At 46.4% G+C, this 20,906-nt stretch overlaps 1 protein-coding gene across 1 annotated transcript in view; it reads right to left on the bottom strand.

Moving 5' to 3' along the window:
* DHCR24 (24-dehydrocholesterol reductase) overlaps positions 1–19,744 on the bottom strand; it is a 38,369-nt gene extending 18,625 nt beyond the window's left edge. The window contains exons 1-5 of the mRNA XM_017869398.1: positions 19,019–19,744; positions 15,725–15,880; positions 7,175–7,280; positions 6,327–6,445; positions 2,661–2,924 (exon numbers count right to left, since the gene is read on the bottom strand). Of these exons, the coding sequence (XP_017724887.1) occupies positions 2,661–2,924; positions 6,327–6,445; positions 7,175–7,280; positions 15,725–15,880; positions 19,019–19,471 (1,098 nt within the window). The 5' untranslated portion in view covers positions 19,472–19,744. The remainder of the gene's footprint in view (positions 1–2,660; positions 2,925–6,326; positions 6,446–7,174; positions 7,281–15,724; positions 15,881–19,018) is intronic.
* Positions 19,745–20,906: the final 1,162 nt, after the last annotated feature.

Here is a 20,906-nt window from a genome sequence, read left to right on the forward strand (position 1 = left end):
GAGGTCAGGAGATCGAGACCATCCTGGCTAAAACGGGGAAACCGCGTCTCTACTAAAAAATACAAAAAACTAGCCTGGCGAGGTGGCGGGCGCCTGTAGTCCCAGCTACTCAGGGGCTGAGGCAGGAGACTGACGTAAACCCAGGAGGCGGACCTTGTAATTTGAGCTGAGATTCGGCCACTGCACTGCAGCCTGGGTGACAGAGCGAGACTCTGTCTCAAAAAAAAAAAAAAAAAGAAGTTTAAGACCAACCTGGGCAACATGGTGGAACCCCATCTCTACTAAAAATACCAAAATTAGCCGGGTGCAGTGGCATGCGCCTGTAGCCCCAGCTACTTGGGAGGCTGAGACAGAACTGCTTGAGCCTGGGAGGTGGAGGTTGCAGTGAGCCGAGATCACACCATTGCAGTCCAGTCTGGGTGACAGAGCGAGACCTTGTCTCAAAACAAAACAAAAAACAAGAAACAAGAAAAGACAAATGTGAACAAGTGATCAAAGCTGAAGACAAACAAACTGCAAAATGCTGCAAAGAGAGGCTCACTTTCACCAGTGATCCAAGAACTGCAAAATAAAACGAGATACTATTTTTAACCCTATCAGATTGGCAAAAATGAAAGAGAGATCCTATTTAGTGTTGGCAAGAATGTAGGGAAAAAGGTGTTCTCACACACCATTGCTGCAAGTAGGCATAAATACAGCTCTTCTTGAGGGCTGTTTGGTCATATCTATTAATATGTGCTCAAACCTTTGTGTAACAAATTCCATTTCTCTGACTCAATCCTACACAAATATTTGTACAGAAGGACAGGATAAATGTAAGAGAGTCTTAAATCTTAAATGCAATCTTATTTGTAAGAGCAAAACAGTTTATACAACATAAATGTCAGTAAGGGCTAAATCAGGCCAATTATTTACATGCAAAAGTGGGATATTACACAATGAAATGAAGACATGCACACATACACACACACACACACACACAGAGAGAAATAGGTCTCGGCTGGGTGTGGTGGCTCACACCTGTAATCCCAGTACTTTGGGAGGCTGAGGTGGGAAGACTGCTTGAGGCCAGGAGTTCAAGACTAGCCTTGGTGACATAGCAAGACCCTATCCACAAAAAAATTTTAAAAATTAAAAAATTAACCAGGCTGGGCACAGTGGCTCGCACCTGTAATCCCAGCACTTGGCTTGGGAGGCCAAGGCAGGGAGATCACCTGAGGTCAGGAGTTTGAGACCAGCCTGGCCAACACAGTGAACTCCGTTTCTACTAAAAATACAAAAATTAAGCAGGCGTGGTGGTGCAAGCCTGTAATCCCAGCTACTCAGGAGGCTGAGGCACGAGAATCGTGTGAACCTAGGAGGCAGAGGTTGCAGTGAGCTGAGATCACACACTGTACTCCAGCCTGGGTGAGAGAGCGAGACTCCATCTCAAAAAAAAAAAAAATTAACTGGACATGGTGGCACATGCCTGTAGTCCTAGCTACTTAGGAGGCTAAAGCGGGAGGACTACTTGAGCCCTGGAGTTCAAGGCTACAGTGAGCTGTGATCGTACCACTGTACTCCAGCCCGGGCCATAGAGACCCTGTCTCAAATAAATAAATAAATAAATAAAAATAAATAGGTCTCAAAGAATGCACACAAAACTGTTATACATAAGTGGTTACACCCTGGTGTAAAGAGATGCACTTTAACTTTTTCTTTATATATTTCAGCATTGTTATATGATTTTAAAACTTTAAAAAACTCCATACACAGAAAGAGGAAATAAATACAGTTGTCTCTCAGTATCTATGGGGTATTTGTTCCAGAATCCCCCAAAATCCATGAATGCTCAAGTCCCTTACATAAAATGATTTAATATTTGCATATAACCCTACGCATATCCTCCTGTATACTTTAAATCATCTCTAGACTTCTTATAATACCTAATACGATGTAATGCTATGTAACCATTAAGGAATAATGACCAAAAAAAAAGTCTGTCCATGTTCAGTTCAGATGAAACCATTCATTGGGAACGCTTTCAATCTGCAGTTGGTTGAATCCACTGATTCTACAACCCACAGACACAGGGGCCAACTGTATACCAAACACATTAGCAACACTGGCTTTGGGTCATGTTTACAGATGGAGTCTTTTCTTTCCTTTTTACTTGTTTGTACCTTCCAAGTCTCTCACAATAAGCACAAATCCTTTCTAAATGGAGAAAAAACTGCTAATAAAAATCACATGGTATACGTGGAAGGAATGTCAATCTAGATCCCAAGGCATCAAATCAATTACTTGAATCTTGTGGAAGTTTACATTACCTCTTTTAAGTGTTGGGATTACAGGTGTGAGCCACCGTGCCCAGCCTATATTACCTCTTAAAGACGCAGTTTCCTCATCTATAAAATGGGGTTTGCTATAAGGACCAAAGATTATATCCACTAAGAGACAAGCACATCCCAGGCAGGTGGTAAGGGCAGAGTAGATGAAAGCTTCCATCACTGTCTAAGACATTTATGACAATAGATCCTGTTACCTGTACCCCAGGTGGGTTGACCCAGGCAGCAGCCTTGAAGAGGTGGCTGCCAGGGTCAGGATGGGGGAACGGGCTCAGTCCCACCACACTCATGCCTCCCTAGTCTTGGTCTGCAGCAGCTGACACCCTGGCTTACCTTGCCAGGCTCCACTTCATCTGTCATGACCCCTGTCATAATGACGGCCTCATCCAGGGAGTAGAGCAGCCCTTCCACGAAGTGGTTCTCCTGCCGCTGGGACTCGTGGGTGAACTTGGCACAGATAGCCTCCAGGCCCTGCACTGGCTCGAACCGCAGCTTGACGTACTTCTTAGCAGGGATGATGCGGATCTCGGCGGCTACCAGGAAACCCAGCGTCCCACAGGACCAGGGTACGGCATAGAACAGGTCTGAGTTTTCGGACTATGAGATAGAATTGATGTGTTGAGAGCTGGAACCTTGGGCCCCACATTATGGCATGCAGTCACTTGGGGGAGCACAGCCTGGGAGAGTCCCTATTCTCTCACTATCTTGTGTAAACCCAAACAATGAGCTTCACAAACTGTGCTTGCTGGGCTTTAGTTTTCTCTCTGCAGCTTCGACATGACATGGAGCCTAATACTGCCCTCTGTCTCAGGGACCCTCACTGAGAGAGCATCCTCCTCCTCCCATCTAGGCACAGCCCCTGACCCACAGGCTATTCAGGAAAAAGCTGGGACTGGCACTGCTGCCCAATGACCCACAATGGCAGGGGCATTGCCCAAGGGCAGAGGTCCAAGGCCAGGCCTTGACACCCTTAGTGGGTGTCAGGCAATGTAGCTGGGAAACATTAAAATGCCTCCCTTCTGAACCATAACTAAAATTTACAAGGCCTTTCCCAGTCCATTGGCTTGTGGGCTCCACCCCCGACAGAGTCCAGGGAGAGTGCTGGCACCCCCTTAAAGAAACTGAGTCTCTGAGAGCTGCCATGACTCACCGAAGTCTTCCCAGAAAAGTCGGCTGCAGCAATGCCAGGGCTCAGGCAAGACCACCTAACTCCCCAGCCAGTGTTTTTCCTACAACACCTCATCTGCTTCCATAAATCAATGTCCAACCTCATCATTTTATTGTTTAGACATATGTCTTGGACACAGCTGACTTTTCCTTGGCCATTCTAATTGGGATTCTTTAGTTCCAATAAAGCTCTTTTGCAAAAGTCCAGCCATGTCTTGCCTTTACTAAGAGGACAGCCCCGTGCAGTCTCCACGAAACCTGAATGCTCTTGGTGGCGGGCACAGTGAATGCAGCAGGGCAGGAGAGCTGGAGCAAGGAGGTTCTGCAGCAGGCTGGCAGAAGCCTCAGGAACAGCAGCACTAGGCTCACCGATTCCCCCTTGGGCCCGCAGCTAATCACATTCCCCTGGCCATGGCAGTGACAACGACATACTTGCTGCATGCTCAGCTCTATGCAAGGAGCTTCCCATACAGGACCTACTTATTCCTCTTGACCACATATTTGTTAGTGAGGAACCTGGGCCTCAGAGAAGGGAAGGAATTCACAAATGTCTGTCTCCTTTCTCTGCCGATAATAAATAGGTCAAAAGACACGGCTCCTGCAAGCATTCAGGAAAGTAGAATGAATTGATGTGAATCTTGCTAGGGGTATCTCTCACTCAAGACCAGTGCTGCCAAGCTGGGAGTCTTTCCCTGGGCCCTCTTCTGTGAAGTGAAGGAGTCTGGTGGCTCCCTGAAATACCCACTTCAACAGGACCGACTGTCCCTCCCATCCCAGGGGCCCCTCACACCTGCCAGGACAGATTCAAGGTTATTTAAAGTGTCAATCCTATCCCACCCCTTAGGTAAAACGCTTTAAATGTTTGAATCCCAGTTTGGGTGGTAGAACTGTCTTTTATTTTTCTAAAACAGCCTCTCTAATCACTTTTAGTTACCTGATCACATGCTGCATAAAGATGTTTCAGTCAACAATGGGCCCCAGATACATAAGATTATAATGGAGCTGAAAAAGTCCTGTTGCCTAGTGTTATCACGGCTATCGCAGCTGTCCTAATGTCATACTCATGTGTTTATGGTAACACTGGTGTAAGCAAACCTACTGTACTGCCAGTTGTATAAAAGTATAGCACATATAATTATGTATACTACATAATAGTTGATAATGATAAATGACTCTGTCATTGGTTTATGTATTCACTACACTATATTTTTAATTGTTATTTTAGAGTGTACTCTTTCTGCTTATTAAAAAAATTAACTGTAAACAGCATCAGGCAGGTCCTTCAGGAGGTATTCCAGAAGAAGGCATTGTTATCAGAAGAGATGACAGCTCCATGTGTGTTATTGTCCCTGAAGACTTTCCAGTGGGATGAGATGCGGAAGTGGAAGCGTTATTGATAATCTAAACTCGGTGTAGGCCTAAACTAACATGTGTTTATGTCTTGACTTTTTTTCTTTGAGACAGGGTCTCGCTCTGTCACCCAGGCTAGAGTGCAGTGGCGTAATCATGGCTCACTGCAATCTCTGCCTCCCAGGCTCAAGTGATCTTCCTGCCTCAGCCTCCAGAGTAGCTGGAAATACAGGAACACACCACCACGCCCAGCTAATTTTTGTATTATTTGTAGAGACAGGGTTTTGCCATGTTGCCCAGGCTGGTCTCAAACTCCTAAGCTCAAGCAGTCCACCTGCCTTGGCCTCCCAAAGTGCTGATATTACAGGAGTGAGCCACTGCACCCAGCCTTGGGTCTAAGTTTTTAACAAAAAAAGTTTAACAAGTTAAAAAAAAAAGTTTACATAGAAAAAAGCTTATAGAATAAACATACAAAGAAAGAAACTATTTGTGTACACCTATACAATGTGTTTGCATTTTAAGCTAAGTGTTACTACAAAGGGGTAAAGTTTTTTAAAAAGTTTATAAAGTAAAAACGTTATAGTAAGCTAACTGTAATTTATTATTGAAGAAAGCAAATTTCAAAAAATACATTTAGGGTAGCCTAAGTGTACAGTTTATAAAGTCTAAAGTGGTGTACAGTAATGTCCCAGGCCTTCACATTCACTCACCACTCACTCACTGACTCACCCAGAGCAACTTCCAGTCCTGCAAGCTCCACGCATGGCAAGTACACTATATAGGTGTACCATTCATCTTTTATATGGTATTTTTACTGTACCTTTTCTAAGTGTAGGTATGTTTAGACACATAAATACCATTGTGTTACAGCTGCCTACAGTATTGAGCACAGTACCATGCTGTGGAGGTCTGTAGCCAAGGAGCAGTAGGCTATCCCACGTAGCCTAGGTGTGAAGTAGGCTATCTCATCTAGGTTTATGTAAGTACACTCTTATGTTTGCACAACCACAAAATCGCCTATAACTTGTTTCTCATAACATATCACTACTGTTATGTGACACATGACTATACCTCACAGTGTTAAGACACACAGCTTTGATGCCAAGGCCTGACTTCCTCCAGAAAGGCAGGATGGCATAATCAATGGCTAAGGGGAGGGACCTGGGAGCCTGATTACTGGGGTCTGAGTCCCAGCTGTGTGACTATAGCAAATTTATTAATATCTCTGAGCTTTAGTTTCCTATCTATAAAATAGGGATCATTAGGTTGTTGAAGGATTACACGCATGCCTTAATATATACATAATGCATTTATAACATTGCCCAAGCTCATATAAGGGGTATACAAATTTTTGTTATGGATACAGACCCAGACTGAACAGGTATTTGAAATGAAGCACACCTAGAAGAGCCACCTCCCTGACCTCAGGATCCTTAATGCCCAGAGCAGGCTGACATGGACGTCTCCCATCGCTGAACTCACCGGAGTGCATCGCACAAAGCTGCCATCAGCCAGGACCAGCTCATATGCAGTGCAGATGTGTTGGAACAGGCCGTATTTGTGGGACGATGACTCGATGCCTGTGCCCATGATCAAGCCCCCTGCAGAGACATCACACAAAGTGTCAGTAGGGAGAGCTGTAGGCACAGGGTTGGGGCTGGGTTGGAGCTGGGGGACCTCCTAGCATGAGGGAGGCATGGTAGGCTAGCAGAAATGGGGCTATTGACTTAGGGGAGATTTCCTACCTGTCAATCTAGAGAGCAGGAGAGGGAAGGAGGGGCTTAGACGGGAGCATGAGGGCATCCTTAGAGGAAAGGGGTGGCGAGCAGACCTTGTCAAGGGTACTCAAACCTCACCTCTGGCCAGACTCAACCTAGAAATCTTGCGCATTCATCTAGAGAGGGACTTTAATGAAAAGGGGGGTTGAAGGGGTGACAGGAAGCCCTGTCCCATGGGAATAGTTAAAAGAACTGAAGGTGTTTTCCCTAAAGAAGAAGACGCTTTGGGGGCTATGAATCCTATGGGAGGAGAAGAGAGACTAGATTTATTCTGTGTGTTCCATGGGGTAGAATTGGAGCAACGGGAACAAGTCACAGGGAAACAGAATCAAACCAGAAATTAAAAGTGCCTTCTGATAACCTGAGCTGCTCAGAAATGGAACAGCAGGCAGTGAATACCCTGTCATTGGAGCAGGCAAGTAAGAGACAGAATGACTTCTGTCACAGATGGAATAGCAGCGATTCCAGGACTAGACGGAGGGTGGCCAAGGCCCATCAGCTCCGGTCCTAGGACCGTGTGTCTCTTCTTGCCCGTTAATATAGGGTCCTCACCCACTGTGAGGTCATCAAGCTCAGGCAACACGGGGAGAGTCCAGCCAATGGAGGTCAGCAGGGCAGTCACCTGGCCCATGGTCACCAAGGGCTCCACACGGACAATCTGTTGACACAAGGGAAAAAACCCTGGGTCAAAAGGAGGCTGCCAGGCCCAAGGGGCGCTCCTACACACAGGTGTCATCTCAAACCTTCCCAAATACCCACTGCAGGGATTCCTACACAGTCTTTACAGGCTCTTTCTAGAACACTGTCTTTAATTACAGGGAATGTGATTTCTGGCTCTCGGTTAGCTAGTGTTTAACCTCGCCCTTCAAGTATCTTTATACTAAATATTTGATTTATCCTTTTCTAAATTGCAGGAGAAATACTCATTCACTTAGAAGATACAGCAAAAGTGAAGAAGAAAACAAAAATCACCCATCCTGGTCAGGCGTGGTGGCTCATATCTGTAATCCCAGCCCTTTGGGAGGCCAAGGTGGGTGGACCATCGGAGGTCAGGAGTTTGAGACCAGCCTGGCCAACTTGGTGAAACCGTTTCTATTAAAAATACAAAAATTAGGCGTGGTAGTGGGCACCTGTAGTCCCAGCTACTTGGGAGGCTGAGGCAGGAGAATCGCTTGAACCCGGGAGGCGGGGGTTGCAGTGAGCCGAGATCTTGCCACTGCACTGCAGCCTGGGTGACAGAGGGAGACTCCGTCTCAAAAAAAAAAAAAAAAAAAAAAAAAAATTCAGCCATCCTAGTTCTTCAGAGTTACTAATATTAATAACAGAGTGTATTTACTTTTTTTTTTTCCCACACATACTATATTGGTACTGTGAACCCCAAATATCAGAGACAGGTCTCAGTTAATTTAGAAAGTTTATTTTGCCAAGGTTGAGGATGTACGCCCATGACACAGCCTCAGTAAGTCCTGACAACATGTCCCTAAGGAGGCTGGGACACAGTTTAATCTTATACATTTTAGGGAGACAGGAGACATCAATCAATATATGTAAGAAGTATATTGGTTCTGTCCAGGAAGGCGGGGACAACTTGAAGCAGGGAGAGGGCTTGCGGTCACAGGTAGGTAAGAGACAAATGGCTGCATTCTTTTCAGTTTCCGATAAGCCTTTCCAAAGGAACTAATCAGAATATGCATCTATCTCAGTGAGCAGAGGGAAGACTTTGAATAGAATGCAAAGCAGGTTTGTCCTGAGCAGTTCCCAGCTTGACTTTTCCCTTATTTTAGTAATTTGGGGGCCCCAAGATTTTCCTTTCACACCATTTTGTATGTTTTAACACAACACACACAAACAAAAAGCATATCTCATTTTCTGTCTTGCCTTTTTAAAATGTAACACTATACTATGACCATCATCTGTTATCATTACACATTCTTGGAACACGTGATTTTTTAATGTATACATCCCTTGGACTTCTACTTCTAGCCGAAGTGGAACAACAGGAACCAGATTTACCCTGCTGCCTGAAAAAAAACCTGACAAAATATATGAAATAAGAGTTTTCAGGCCGGGCGCGGTGGCTCAAGCCTGTAATCCCAGCGCTTTGGGAGGCTGAGACGGGCGGATCACGAGGTCAGAAGATCGAGACCATCCTGGCTAACATGGTGAAACCCCGTCTCTACTAAAAAATACAAAAAACTAGCCGGGTGAGGTGGCGGGCGCCTGTAGTCCCAGCTACTCGGGAGGCTGAGGCAGGAGAATGGCGTAAACCCGGGAGGCGGAGCTTGCAGTGAGCTGAGATCCGGCCACTGCACTCCAGCCCGGGCGACAGAGCGAGACTCCGTCTCAAAAAAAAAAAAAAAAAAAAAAAGAGTTTTCAATGTAGCGCACATAAACAATGAAAGTTAGTGATCCCTCAGAGAGAGGAAACAAGGTGAGCTCTGAGGCAGGAGGACTGCTTGAGGCCAGGGGTTCGAGACCAGCCAGGACAACACTGCGAGACCTAAAAATAAAAAATAAAAAATTATTTAAAAAAAACGGTGAGCTCTAGGGATGGCCCATCTAACTGCCTGGAGTTAGGCAGTGCAGGGAGAGAAACCCAGGTGGAGCCCAGTGGGCTTTCTAAGAGTTAAAAAGATGGAGGTGAGGCTGGGCATTGTGGCTTACGCCTGTAATCCCAGCACTTCGGGAGACCGAGGTGGGTGGATCACCTGAGGTCAGGAGTTCAAGACCAGCCAGACAACATGGCAAAAACCTGCCTCTGCTGAAAATACAAAAAATTAGTTGGGCACGGTGGCGGACATCTGTAATCTCAGCTACTCAGGAGGCTGAGGCAAGAAAATCACTTGAACCCATGGAGGTTGCAGTGAGCCAAGACTGTACCACTGCACTCCAGCCTGGATGACAGAGTGAGACTCTGTCTTAAAAAAAAAAAAGAGAGAAAAAAAAAAAGATGGAGATGAGAGTTTCAGAAGACCAAGGTGAATAGAGCGTGCAGGATACAGTACCGGAGAGGAGAGAGTTGCACAGAGAAAAAACTGAAGAAATGGAAAAGGCGTCCTTGGGGATTCAACTGAGTACTAATCGGTAAATACACATGAGGCTGTTACCTGAGGCTGAAGCCAGGTAAAAAACTGCCAGAAAAGACAACAAACAGGTAATAGACTGGGTGTGGTGGCTCATGCCTATAATCCCAGCACTTTGGGAGGCCAAGGAGGGTGGATCGCCTGAGGTTAGTCAGGAGTTTGAGACCAGCCTGGCCAACATGATGAAACCCCACCTCTACTAAAAAAAATACAAAAAATTAGTTGGGCATGGTGGTGGGCGCCTGTAATCCCAGTTACTCAGGAAGCTGAGGCAGGAGAATCACTTGAACCCAGGAGGCGGAGGTTGCAGTGAGCCGAGATTGCACCACTGCACTCTAGCCTAGGCACCAAGAGTGAAACTCCGTCTCAAAAAAAAAAAACAAAAAAAAGATAACAGGTAATAGTACCAGGGGATCAGACAGGGCAGGAGATCGTGTCTGTTCCCACAAGCCAGACTGGTAACCTGATGATTCACAGGGCACTGTGTAGAGTACTCAAAATGATCTTGCCTCATAATTAACTCGAGATTAAATACCGCCCTGGCCTCATCTAAAAAATCAAGACCCAGTGGGATCAAACTATTTCCAAGTAACATAGCTGCCTCCTAGAGCAAAACTCAAAATTTATAGGAATATAAAAATACCCAGCTCCCCAAAAGGTAAAATATTGAGTATCACAATGTCAGAATCCAACAGAATTTTACCAGGCATAGAAAGAGGGAGGAAAATTCAACCCACAATGAGAAAAATCAATCAAGCCAACAGACCCAGAACTGACACAGATATTAGAACTAGCGAACAGGAACATCAAAACATTTGTAATAACTATATTCTCTATATTCAAAAATTTAAGTAGAGACATTAAGAATATATTAAAAATATCCAGCCAGGTGCAGTGCCTCACACCTGTAATCCCAGTGCTTTGGGAGGCCAAGGTAGGCAGATCACCTGAGGTCAGGAGTTCGAAATCAGCCTGGCCAACATGGCGAAACCCTGTCTGTACTAAAAATACAAAAAAATTAGCCAGGCACGGTGGTGTGCACCTGTAATCCCAGCTACTCTGGAGGCGGTGACAGGAGAATCACTGGAACCCAGGAGGTGGAGGTTGCAGTGAGCTGAAATCACGCCACTGTACCCAGTCCAATCTGGAGGACAGAGCAAGACTCCGTCTCAAAAAAAAAAAAAAAAAAAAATCCAAATCAAACTTCTGGAAATGAAAACCACAGTGTCTGAAATGAAAGATACAATGGATGGCACTAACAGCAAATTAGAAATTGCAGAAGAAAAGATTAGTTAACTTAAATACACAGCCACAGAAATCATCCAAAATGAAAGAGAGGAAAAATTTTTTAAATGAACAGTGCCTCAGTGACCTGAGCTGTAGAAGAACTTGAAATGGCCTAATATATAGGCCTAGCAGTCTCTAAACTAGATGAGAAAAGGAGGGGCAGAAAATAGATGAAGAAATAATGGTCCCCAAATTTCCTGATTTGATGAAAAACTATGACAAATTCCAAACAAGAATCATGAATAAAACTATACCAAAGCACATCATAGTAAAATTGCTCAAAACTAGTGATAAAAAATTAACATACTTCTAAATAATCCATGGATCAAAGAAGACATCAAAAGCGAAATCAGAAAATATTTTGAACTGAAATAAAAAGAAAAGAAAACATAGAAATTTGTGAGCTGCCTCTAAAACAGTGCTTAGGGGAAAATTTATAGCACTAAACATTTTTATTAGAAAAAAAGGTCTAAGTCAATGACTTAAACTTTAAACTTAAAAAACTAGAAAAAGGCCGGGCGTGGTGGCTCAAGCCTGTAATCTCAGCACTTTGGGAGGCCGAGGCGGGCGGATTACAAGGTCAGGAGATCGAGACCATCCTGGCTAACACGGTGAAACCCCGTCTCTACTAAAAATACAAAAAACTAGCCGGGCGAGGTGGCGGGCGCCTGTAGTCCCAGCTACTCGGGAGGCTGAGGCAGGAGAATGGCGTGAACCCAGGAGGCGGAGCTTGCAGTGAGCTGAGATCTGGCCAGTGCACTCCAGCTTGGGTGACAGAGCGAGACCCCGTCTCAAGAAAAAAAAAAAAAAAAAAAAAAAATAGAAAAGAGAGAAAAGGAGTAAATAAGACCGATGTAAGGAAATAATAAAGACCAAAGCAGAAATCAATGAAATTGAAAACAAACCACACACACACAAAGGGAAAAATCAATGATATCAAAGCTAGTTTTTGAGAAGATCAATAAAATTCAATAGCCTTTAGCCAGACTGTTCAGGAAGAAAAGAGAACAGAAATAAAATACCAATATCAAGAATGAAAGACTTGACATATTGCTACAGATGTCTATAGGAAGTATTGTGAACAACTTTATGTCAATAAATTATACAACTTAGTGAAATGGACAAATACCTTTGAGACATAAACTACCAAAGCTAACCCAAGAAGAAATAAATAAACTGAAGAGCCCAATATCTATTAAAGAAATTGAATTTGTGCTTAAAAACTTGCTCACAAAGAAACCTGCAGGTCCAGAAAGCTTCATTTTAAGGTTTCTATAAAACTTCTAGAAGAAAATATAGAAGAAAGACTTTCTGACATTGGATAGGCAAAGATTTCCAAATAAGACATCAAAAATACAAAGTAGGCCAGGCACGGTAGCTCACACCTGTAATCCCAGCACTTTGGGAGGCCAAAGTAGGTGGATCATTTGAGGCCAGGAGTTCAAAACCAGCCCGACCAATGTGGTGAGATTGAAATCGTAGTTGGTTTATCCATTCACGTACTGATGGACATTTTGGCTGGCTCCAGTTTGGGGCAATTACAACTAAATTGGAACATTTGTGAACAGTCTTTGGGCATATGCCTTCCTTTCTCTTGGGCAAAAATACAAAAAATTAGCCAGGTGTGGTGGTGTGCACCTGTAATCACAGCTACTTGGGAGGCTGAGGCACAAGACTTGCTTGAAACTGGGAGGTGGAGGTTGCCGAGAGCTAGTACCACTGCACTCTAGCCGGGGCCACAGAGCAAAACTTTGTCTCAAAAGTTAGCCAGGTGTGGTGGTGCGCACCTGTAATCACAGCTACTTGGGAGGCTGAGGCACAAGAATTGCTTGAAACTGGGAGGTGGAGGTTGTTGAGAGCTAAGATAGTACCACTGCACTCTAGCCGGGGCCACAGAGCAAAACTTTGTCTCAAAAAACAAAAATATAAACAAACAAATGACAAACAAACAAAACCCCCACAACGCATAAAAGAAGAAATTAACAAATTGGGAAAAATTAAAACTTCTGATTTGGCCAGGCGTGGTGGATCACACCTGTAATCCTAGCACTTTGGGAGGTCAAGGCAGGCAGATCACCTGAGGTCAGGAGTTCGAGACCAGCCTGGCCAACATGGTGAAACCCCGTCCCTACTACTAAAACTACAAAAAATTAGCTGGGCGTGGCAGCACATGCCTGTAATCCCAGCTACCCAGGAGGCTGAGGCAGGAGAATTACTGGAACCTGGGAGGCTAAGGCTACAGTGAACCGAGATTGCGCCACTGCACTCCAGCCAGGGCGATGGAGTGAAACTCTGTCTCAAAAAGAAAAAATAAATAAAGCTTCTGGTTTTTAAAAAGCGAAGCCGTAGACTGCGAGAAAATATCTGCAAATCATGAATCTAATAAAGAGTGTTGTTTCAGGGTCTAATATCCAGCATCGATAAGGAACTTAAACTTACAAGAACAAAACATCCCCATTAAAAAGTGAACAAAGGACATGAACAGACACTTTTCAAAAGACAAGCATGTGGCCAAGAAGCATATGAAAAAAAACTCAACATTACTGATAATTAAAGAAATGTAAATCAAAACCACAATGAAATACCATCTCACACAGTCAGAATAGCTATTATTAAAAAGTCAAAAAATAACAGACGCTGGAGAAGTTGCAGAGAAAAAGCAACATTTATACACTGTTGGTGGGAGTGTAAATTAGCTCAACCATGTGGAAGACAGTGTGGTGATTCCTTAAAGACTAAAAAACAGAAGTAGCATTCAACCCAGCAATCTCATTACTGAGTATATACCCAAAGGAATATAAACCATTCTATCATAAAGACACATGCATATGTATGTTTACTGCAGCACAATTCACAATAGCAAAGACATGGAATCAACTTAAATGCCCATCAGTGATAGACTGGATAAAGAAAATGTGGTACGTACACCATGGAATACTATGCAGCCATGCTCCTTTGCAAGAACATGGATGGAGCTGGAAGCCATTATCCTTAGCAAACTAACGCAGGAACAGGAAATCAAATACCGCATGTTCTCACTTATAAGTGGGAGCTAAATGATGAGAACACATGGACACATACAGGGGAACAACAGACACTGAGGCCTATCAGAGGGTGGAGGGAGGGAGAAGGGAGAGGATCAGAAAAAATAATTAATAGGTACTAGGCTTAGTACCTGGGTGATGAAATAATCTGTACAACAAACCCCAAGACACACGTTTACCTATATAACAAACCTGCACAGGTACCACTGAACTTAAAAGTTAAAAAAAAAAAAAAAAAGTTTCCTGAATATATAAGAAAACAACCTGATTTTTTTTAAAATGGCGAAAGCTTTGATCAGGCCTCACCGAAGAAGATACACAAATAGCAAACATGCACATGGAACGATCATTAGTCACTAGGGAAACGTGCAATGAAAAATTACTACACATCTATTAGAATGGCTAAAATTAAGACTAACCATACCAAGTTTATTACAATGTGGAACGAGAACAACACTCACTGCTGGTGGAAATGTAAAATGCTACAATCACTTTGAAAAAAAATTTGGCAGTTCATTAAAAAGTTAAATGTACCCCCACCACATGATCTAGCCACTCCTAGATATTTGCCCAAGAGAAAGGAAGGCATATGCCCAAAGACTGTTCACAAATGTTCCCATTTAGTTGTAATTGCCCCAAACTGGAGCCAGCCAAAATGTCCATCAGTACGTGAATGGATAAACCAACTACGATATGTCCACACAATATGTGTGGGAATATGACTTAGCAGTGAAAGAGAATGTACTATTGACACACGCTTCAACATGGATGAATCTCCAAATAAAGATGTTGAGTGAAAGAAGTTAGACAAACAAAAGGCACTGTATGATTCCATTTATATAAACTCTAGAATCAAACTAATTTATAGTGGCAGAAAGGTCATTGTTTGCCTAAGGCTGTGGGGGGCGGGTCGGGGAAGAGGTAGGGCTAGGGGCTAGAGGAAGGGATTACCAAGGAGCATGAGGAAATTTTGGGGTGTGATGGGTATGTCTGTCGTCTTGATTGTGGTAATAGTGTTACCACACTTTAAATCCATCAATAAAGCTGTTAAAAAAATGGTATAGAGAGATTAAGTAACTTGGCCAAGGTCTCACAATAATAACAAAAGGCCATCAAGTAGACATACCATATTTAATGACTCCCCTATTATTGGATATTGTGTTGCTGTCAATTAGAAATAATACTGTGATATAATCGCTCTGTGTTGGGTATCTTTAATTATATTGAAGCCTATTTCCTTTTTCCTTAAGCCAGGTTTCGAGAAGTAAAATTACTAGACAGGCCAAAAAGTATGTACATTTCAAAGGCTATTAAACAAGAGGGTCTCCAGGAAGCTTGTAACAAGACCCACGCCTCTCAGTCACTTCTGTAGCCCATTTTTTACCACCACATTTCCTTATCAGGAAGGGGTAAGTAGATTCCTTTTTGCCTATCATTTTTGCTCATGAATTCCCCATTCCTGACTTCCTGTGGAAACACAAAGGGTTCCCCGGAGCTATTATGACCCATCTCTCCCCTGGTGGCTGTGAGGCTTAAGGACAGCAATGGCAGGGAGTATCTTCTATGACTGTGGGCATTGGTCCTGTCCACTCTGGGATGCCCTTGGCTAAAATCATTTCCCTATGAGTCATTTGCACCAGGGGCAGAGCCCCACCTGCTCCCAGAGCCCGGAAAAGTGCTACTCTCACCTGTTTCTTGGTGTCCACTTCCAGAATGTCCATCAGGTTGATCATGATGTTTTTGTGCGTCTTCTTGTACTTCCCGACACGTAGTGAGACAGTGAGCCAGCCAGGGCGCCCCGTGCACATGAAGGTCTTGCTGCCCTGCTCCTTCCATTCCCGCACCTGCAACCACAGGACAGAGGGTGAGCTGGCCCCACCTGGGATCCCGCGAGCAGCCTGCAGCCCTGCTTTCATCGAGAGGGAGCTGGGAATGATGCCTCCATCAGGCACTGGAGAAACAGAACGATGAAAAGACCTGCTGGCCCTACCCTCTGGCACCTCCCTGGCCAGCAAGGCTGACAGAAAAGCCAACATATTGCTACACCATAAGGCAGAATGATGAAGGAGCTAGAATGGAGGATCAAAGTGTTCTGAAAACATTAACTCTACTAGGAAGTTCAGAAAAGGTTTTGTAATGGTAATAATAGCAAGTATAAAAATGACGACCATTTACTGGGTATTCCCAACACACTAGGCATCTCCTTGCACACTGTCTTGTGTAATTCCTACAACAGTCCCAGGAAGTTAGGATGACACCCTTTTTTTGAGGATGAGGAAACTCAAAAGCAAAAGAACTTGTCCAAAGTCACACAATTGGTAAATGGCAGAGCTGAGATTCATAGCCAGGACTGTTTGACTTCAGGACAGGAAGGATAGATGGGGCTGTGGTAACAGTTCACAGGGTAATAGCTAACATGTATGGAGGCTTATCACATGCCAAGGCCTGTTTAAACATTTGTATATGTTAACTCACGCATCACTTTGACGGGGAGAGGAGGAGCAGGGAAGGACCACCAAGCCAATGGAAGGAAGAGGTTTTACAAAACCTCTGAAGTAAGTGACCAGAGCACAAAACACAGAACAAATGGCCCATGGATGACAAGCCCACCAGAAACGCAGGATGAAGTGTTTCTTTTCTGCCGAGATACACAAGTGCAGGGTAGGTGGATATTTGTCGTTTTGACCTGTGACCATCCATTTCCTCTTCATCCGCTTCTAACAATCCCCATCTTCCTTTGGTCCAAGTGAGATTGATTCTACTCCCCTGACCCAGGAGGTGGGTACGTGACTGAGGTCTGATTCTATCCTTCTGGCCAAAGAGACAGGTTAAGGGATGGGTCTACGACCCAAGTCAAGACAATGAGACCAGTTCCAGGACAGCCACTCTCTCTTTACTGGGGTTGCTAAGCTGGTTGGATATGAGCCAGAAACTGTTGGGGCCTCTGCAAGGAGAGAGGCTCCAGAGAATGAAGTCAACCTAGAGAAGCAGGGCCAACAGATGGCAGAGGGATGGACAGATGGTGATGGGGGACAGAGGATCCTCGATCCAGCCATGCCTGATCCAGTTGTACTCTCAGACTTTTCAAGACCTGAGCCAATAAAATCCCTTTTTGCTCAAGTCAGTTTGAATTGAGTTTCTTTCACTTGCAACCAAAAGTCTGGTCAAATACTAGTCAGGTCTCCTGGAGAAGGCTGCACTGGAGCTGGCCAGGCAAACAGCTCAACATGGGGAAGGACTATCCTTTGATCAGAGGCCAGGGAGCCAGTAGGGGGCAGGTATTAAGGAAGAGATTCCTGTGATTTGGGGGAAAAGGGATGATAGGTGGGATTCCATGACCAACCAGGTCTTGTCCCTGCCTGAATCTGCAGCCATGGAGTTTGATACAAGCCCAGAGATGGGAGGGAGTGATTAGGGGTGCTGCATTTAAGCTGGAGGCCAAAGAGAGAGCCCAGAAACAAGGGCAACTGGGTCAGACAGCTATTACAAGCCAGGTGTGAAGCAACTAAACCAGACCTACAGGGGGGAAGGGAAAGCCTGGGAAAGAAGAGATGTCAAGAGTTCAGGCTCTGAAATCAAGCTAACCTAGGTTCCAGCCCCATTTACTGACTAGCCTTCCTGAGCACATGACTCACACTCTGAAACTCAATTTTCCCCGTTTGCAAAATAGGCACAAGATCCACCAGGGTTGCTGTGAGGATGGCAATGGCCCATGGCAGGTCTGGGGTAGAGGCTACTCCAGCTGGGCCCCTGTCTTTCTGCTCACAGTGAACCTTGTGGTTTAGCCGAGATTAATAAGCACTCGCTAGGCTGTTTTGAGCCAGGTCCTACGGGCCACAGGCGAGTCACATAACAGTCCCTGCATTCTAGGAGCTCACAGTCTGACAGGGGAGACAAGCAGGTAAATGGAGAATTTGAACTCGAGGAAAGAGCTAGGAAGCAGAGTGCAGGTGGGGAGGGAGGACAGGCAGAGGCTCTGGAGCCATGACTGTGACCAGCAAAATCCAGAGCTACAGGGCAAAGTACTTCCAGACACTGGGTTCTCCCACCAGGCCCCAGGTCTTATGCCTCATGGGAACGTCTCTCCGCATCCATCTTCATGCTCTTGCCTACAGCACCCAGCGCGGAGCAAGCAGAATATGGAGGCTGCTACACCTACGGAAGGGTGTCAGCAGGAAACAGAAGCTCTCTGCAACCTGATGCCAGCAAGAGAGGAACATAAGGAGAAGCAGAGGCAGTCAAGAAACTGCCCAGGTCCCTGGATGCAGAGGAGGCTCCACTGTGAGCCACAGCAGGTTACAGGCTCCGTGGGTGCCTGAGGAACTGAGAGATGGACCGACTGCTTTTGTCAAGGAGTGAGGAGACCTCCGTCACCAGAGGCTGTGAGGCTCTTCCCTCCCGCTTCTGGGCTGGGTTCTACCTTCTTGCTTTAGTCTTCTATCCTAAACCCAATCAAAAGCGTCTTGCTGTTACAAAATAAAGTCCAAACTCGGCCTTGGCATCAAGGCCCCTCTCCAGCCTAGCACCAAACAGACTTTCCGACGTTCTCCCGCTTGCGCCCTGCACTTGTAAGCTTCCCAGCCTTTGCTCACACCAGTCCCTCCACCCACACACCTTCCCCCAATCATTTCCCATACTTCCCAATCTTTAGACCCAGCTCCACCTCCCGGAAGCCCTTCCTTCTCAGAAATGTTTGGGCCGGGTGAGTTACCTGAGTGCTGCGCACCTCCCCCTCTTCCCCTTCTTCATCTCCCTCCAGGTACCCGCATACGCCCTGCACACAGTGGGCACTCTGCCTGTTCTGTTCCCCGTCCCCATCACATTTTGTTTCGTTCCAACCCCTCTCCAACGCCAGCTCCCCCCCCCCCCCCGGGAAGTCCAGGCCACCCCCGCACCGCAGCTCCTGTCACCACCTCGCGTCCCGCTATCCCCGCGCACGCCGCCCCCAGCCCTGAGTCACGGCCGCACCCGGCGCCACTCACCTGCTTCTGGATGTCCCGCACGCGCTGCTCGTGCAGGCGCGGCGCGCTGCTGAGCTTAAACACCACCCAGGCGCGCACGTAGTAGTAGATATCGAAGATGAGCGACAGCGGCAGGAGGAAGAGGCACACGAACACCCAGCGCTGGTGGATGAGCACGAACTCCAGCCCCTTCACGCGCACCCACAGCAGGAATAGCAGCGCGCACACGGCCAGCGACACGGCGGGCTCCATCATGCGGCGCCGCGCGGGGAGGGCTGCGGGCTCACCCCTCCTGTCACTGCCTCCAGTTCCGCGCCTGGCCCGCTCTGCGCCCGCCGCCTGCCGCCAGGGGAGCCCGGGATCGCCCGCCGCCTCGCGATTGGCTCGGGTCGCCGAGGTCCGGTGGGCCGAGACCCCGGCGGCGACCAATGGCGAGCCGCGCCGGGGATCGGACCAGGAACCCGCAGCTTTCATTGGCTTCAGGAGTCGGGCCGCTCCACCCTTTTCTCCCCGCCGCCGCGCGAGGCGGGGGTGGCGGGGACTGGGTGCCGGTGGGGTCCGCAGCGGATACTGGGGGCGGGCGGCTGGCACTCGGGGCCTCCGGCCCTCGGGGCTGCGGGGCCGCCTCCTCCAAACGCGCCTCAAGCGGTTTTGCAGTGGCTTTCCGCCCGAGGGCTGGGAGGCGCCCCGGCCCTGAGTCAGTCACCCTTTGGCCGGGCAGGCGGTTCCCGGGCGCGGAGGATGGAAACCTGGCGATAACCCCAGCAGGTCGTCGTCCCACTCGGTGTGCGCAAGGCCTCCAGAGGCATCTTTTCATTTTTAGGGGTCGCTTTCCACGAATTCATTTGAGCTACACAGCAGTCCTGGGCGGTGGGGAGTGATGAGCCCCATTGTATACACTTGGAAGCAGCCCAGAAAGGTGAAGACCTGTTCGTGAACTCCAGAGGCCATTGGAAGCGTAGAAGGCTATGGCTGGCACTCGTCCTCTTTTTCCAGTTGACTGAGGCAGATGGGAGGCCCGGAGGAGAAAGAATGAAGGAAGGCGTTTCAGCCCGAGTAAACTCTCCAGACCCTCTCTGTGCCAGGCAGTGTTGCAAGCCTCGGGTAGGGTGGTGAGCAAAGCAGATGGCCCTGCCCTCACTCAGCAACCAGTGTAGGGGAGCTGCCACAGTTACCAGCAAAAGCTGAAATCCAGCGCCGTTTGCATTTCATATGGAATTTTAGGAAGTTTTCGGGAGGTGTTAGTTTAGAAGCTAAACATGACATACCAAGCTCTTCTCTGTCTGGCCTTGCATACCTATCCAGTTCCCTCTCCATTCATCTGTGCTCTGACATGCACTCTTAGAAGGCTCCCTGGGCCTCAGCATTCCTCATTTGTGCCCCGCTGGTCAAGCTAGTACCTCTGAATACCCTTTCCCATCCCCTTCTCGGAGTTCACGTCACACATTCCGAAGCCAGCTCAGGGCCACCTCTAAAACATTTACAGCACTCCGCTCCCCATCCGGGTGCTCATTAAATAGTGTGCATCTCTGTCACCGTTCTTTCATGTTACTTTATAATTGTCTCTTTATGTATCTCTCACCCTCACAGACTGAGCCTCAGGGCAAACAATGTCTTGTTCACTTTTGTCCTTCCAGCTTCCAGCACAGCACTTTGTGCACAGTAAACACTCCAGCGGCTGTTGACCAATGAATGAATGAAGATGGTAGGCTCAAATATTCAAGTTATCAAAGTGTAAAGAATGAGAGGTTGTTTGCACTGGACTTCAAAAATAAATAGCCTGGACCTGTACTGTCTTACACAACAGCTATGAGCTACTGGTATGTGGCTAGTCCAAGCTGAAATGCCCTTTAAGAGTAAAACACACACTGGATTTCAAAGACTTAGTACAAAGAAAAAATGCAAAATA

Source organism: Rhinopithecus bieti, unplaced genomic scaffold (assembly GCF_001698545.2).
Source record: "Rhinopithecus bieti isolate Rb0 unplaced genomic scaffold, ASM169854v2 scaffold_4916, whole genome shotgun sequence".
In the NCBI taxonomy this organism is placed as follows: Eukaryota; Metazoa; Chordata; class Mammalia; order Primates; family Cercopithecidae; genus Rhinopithecus; species Rhinopithecus bieti.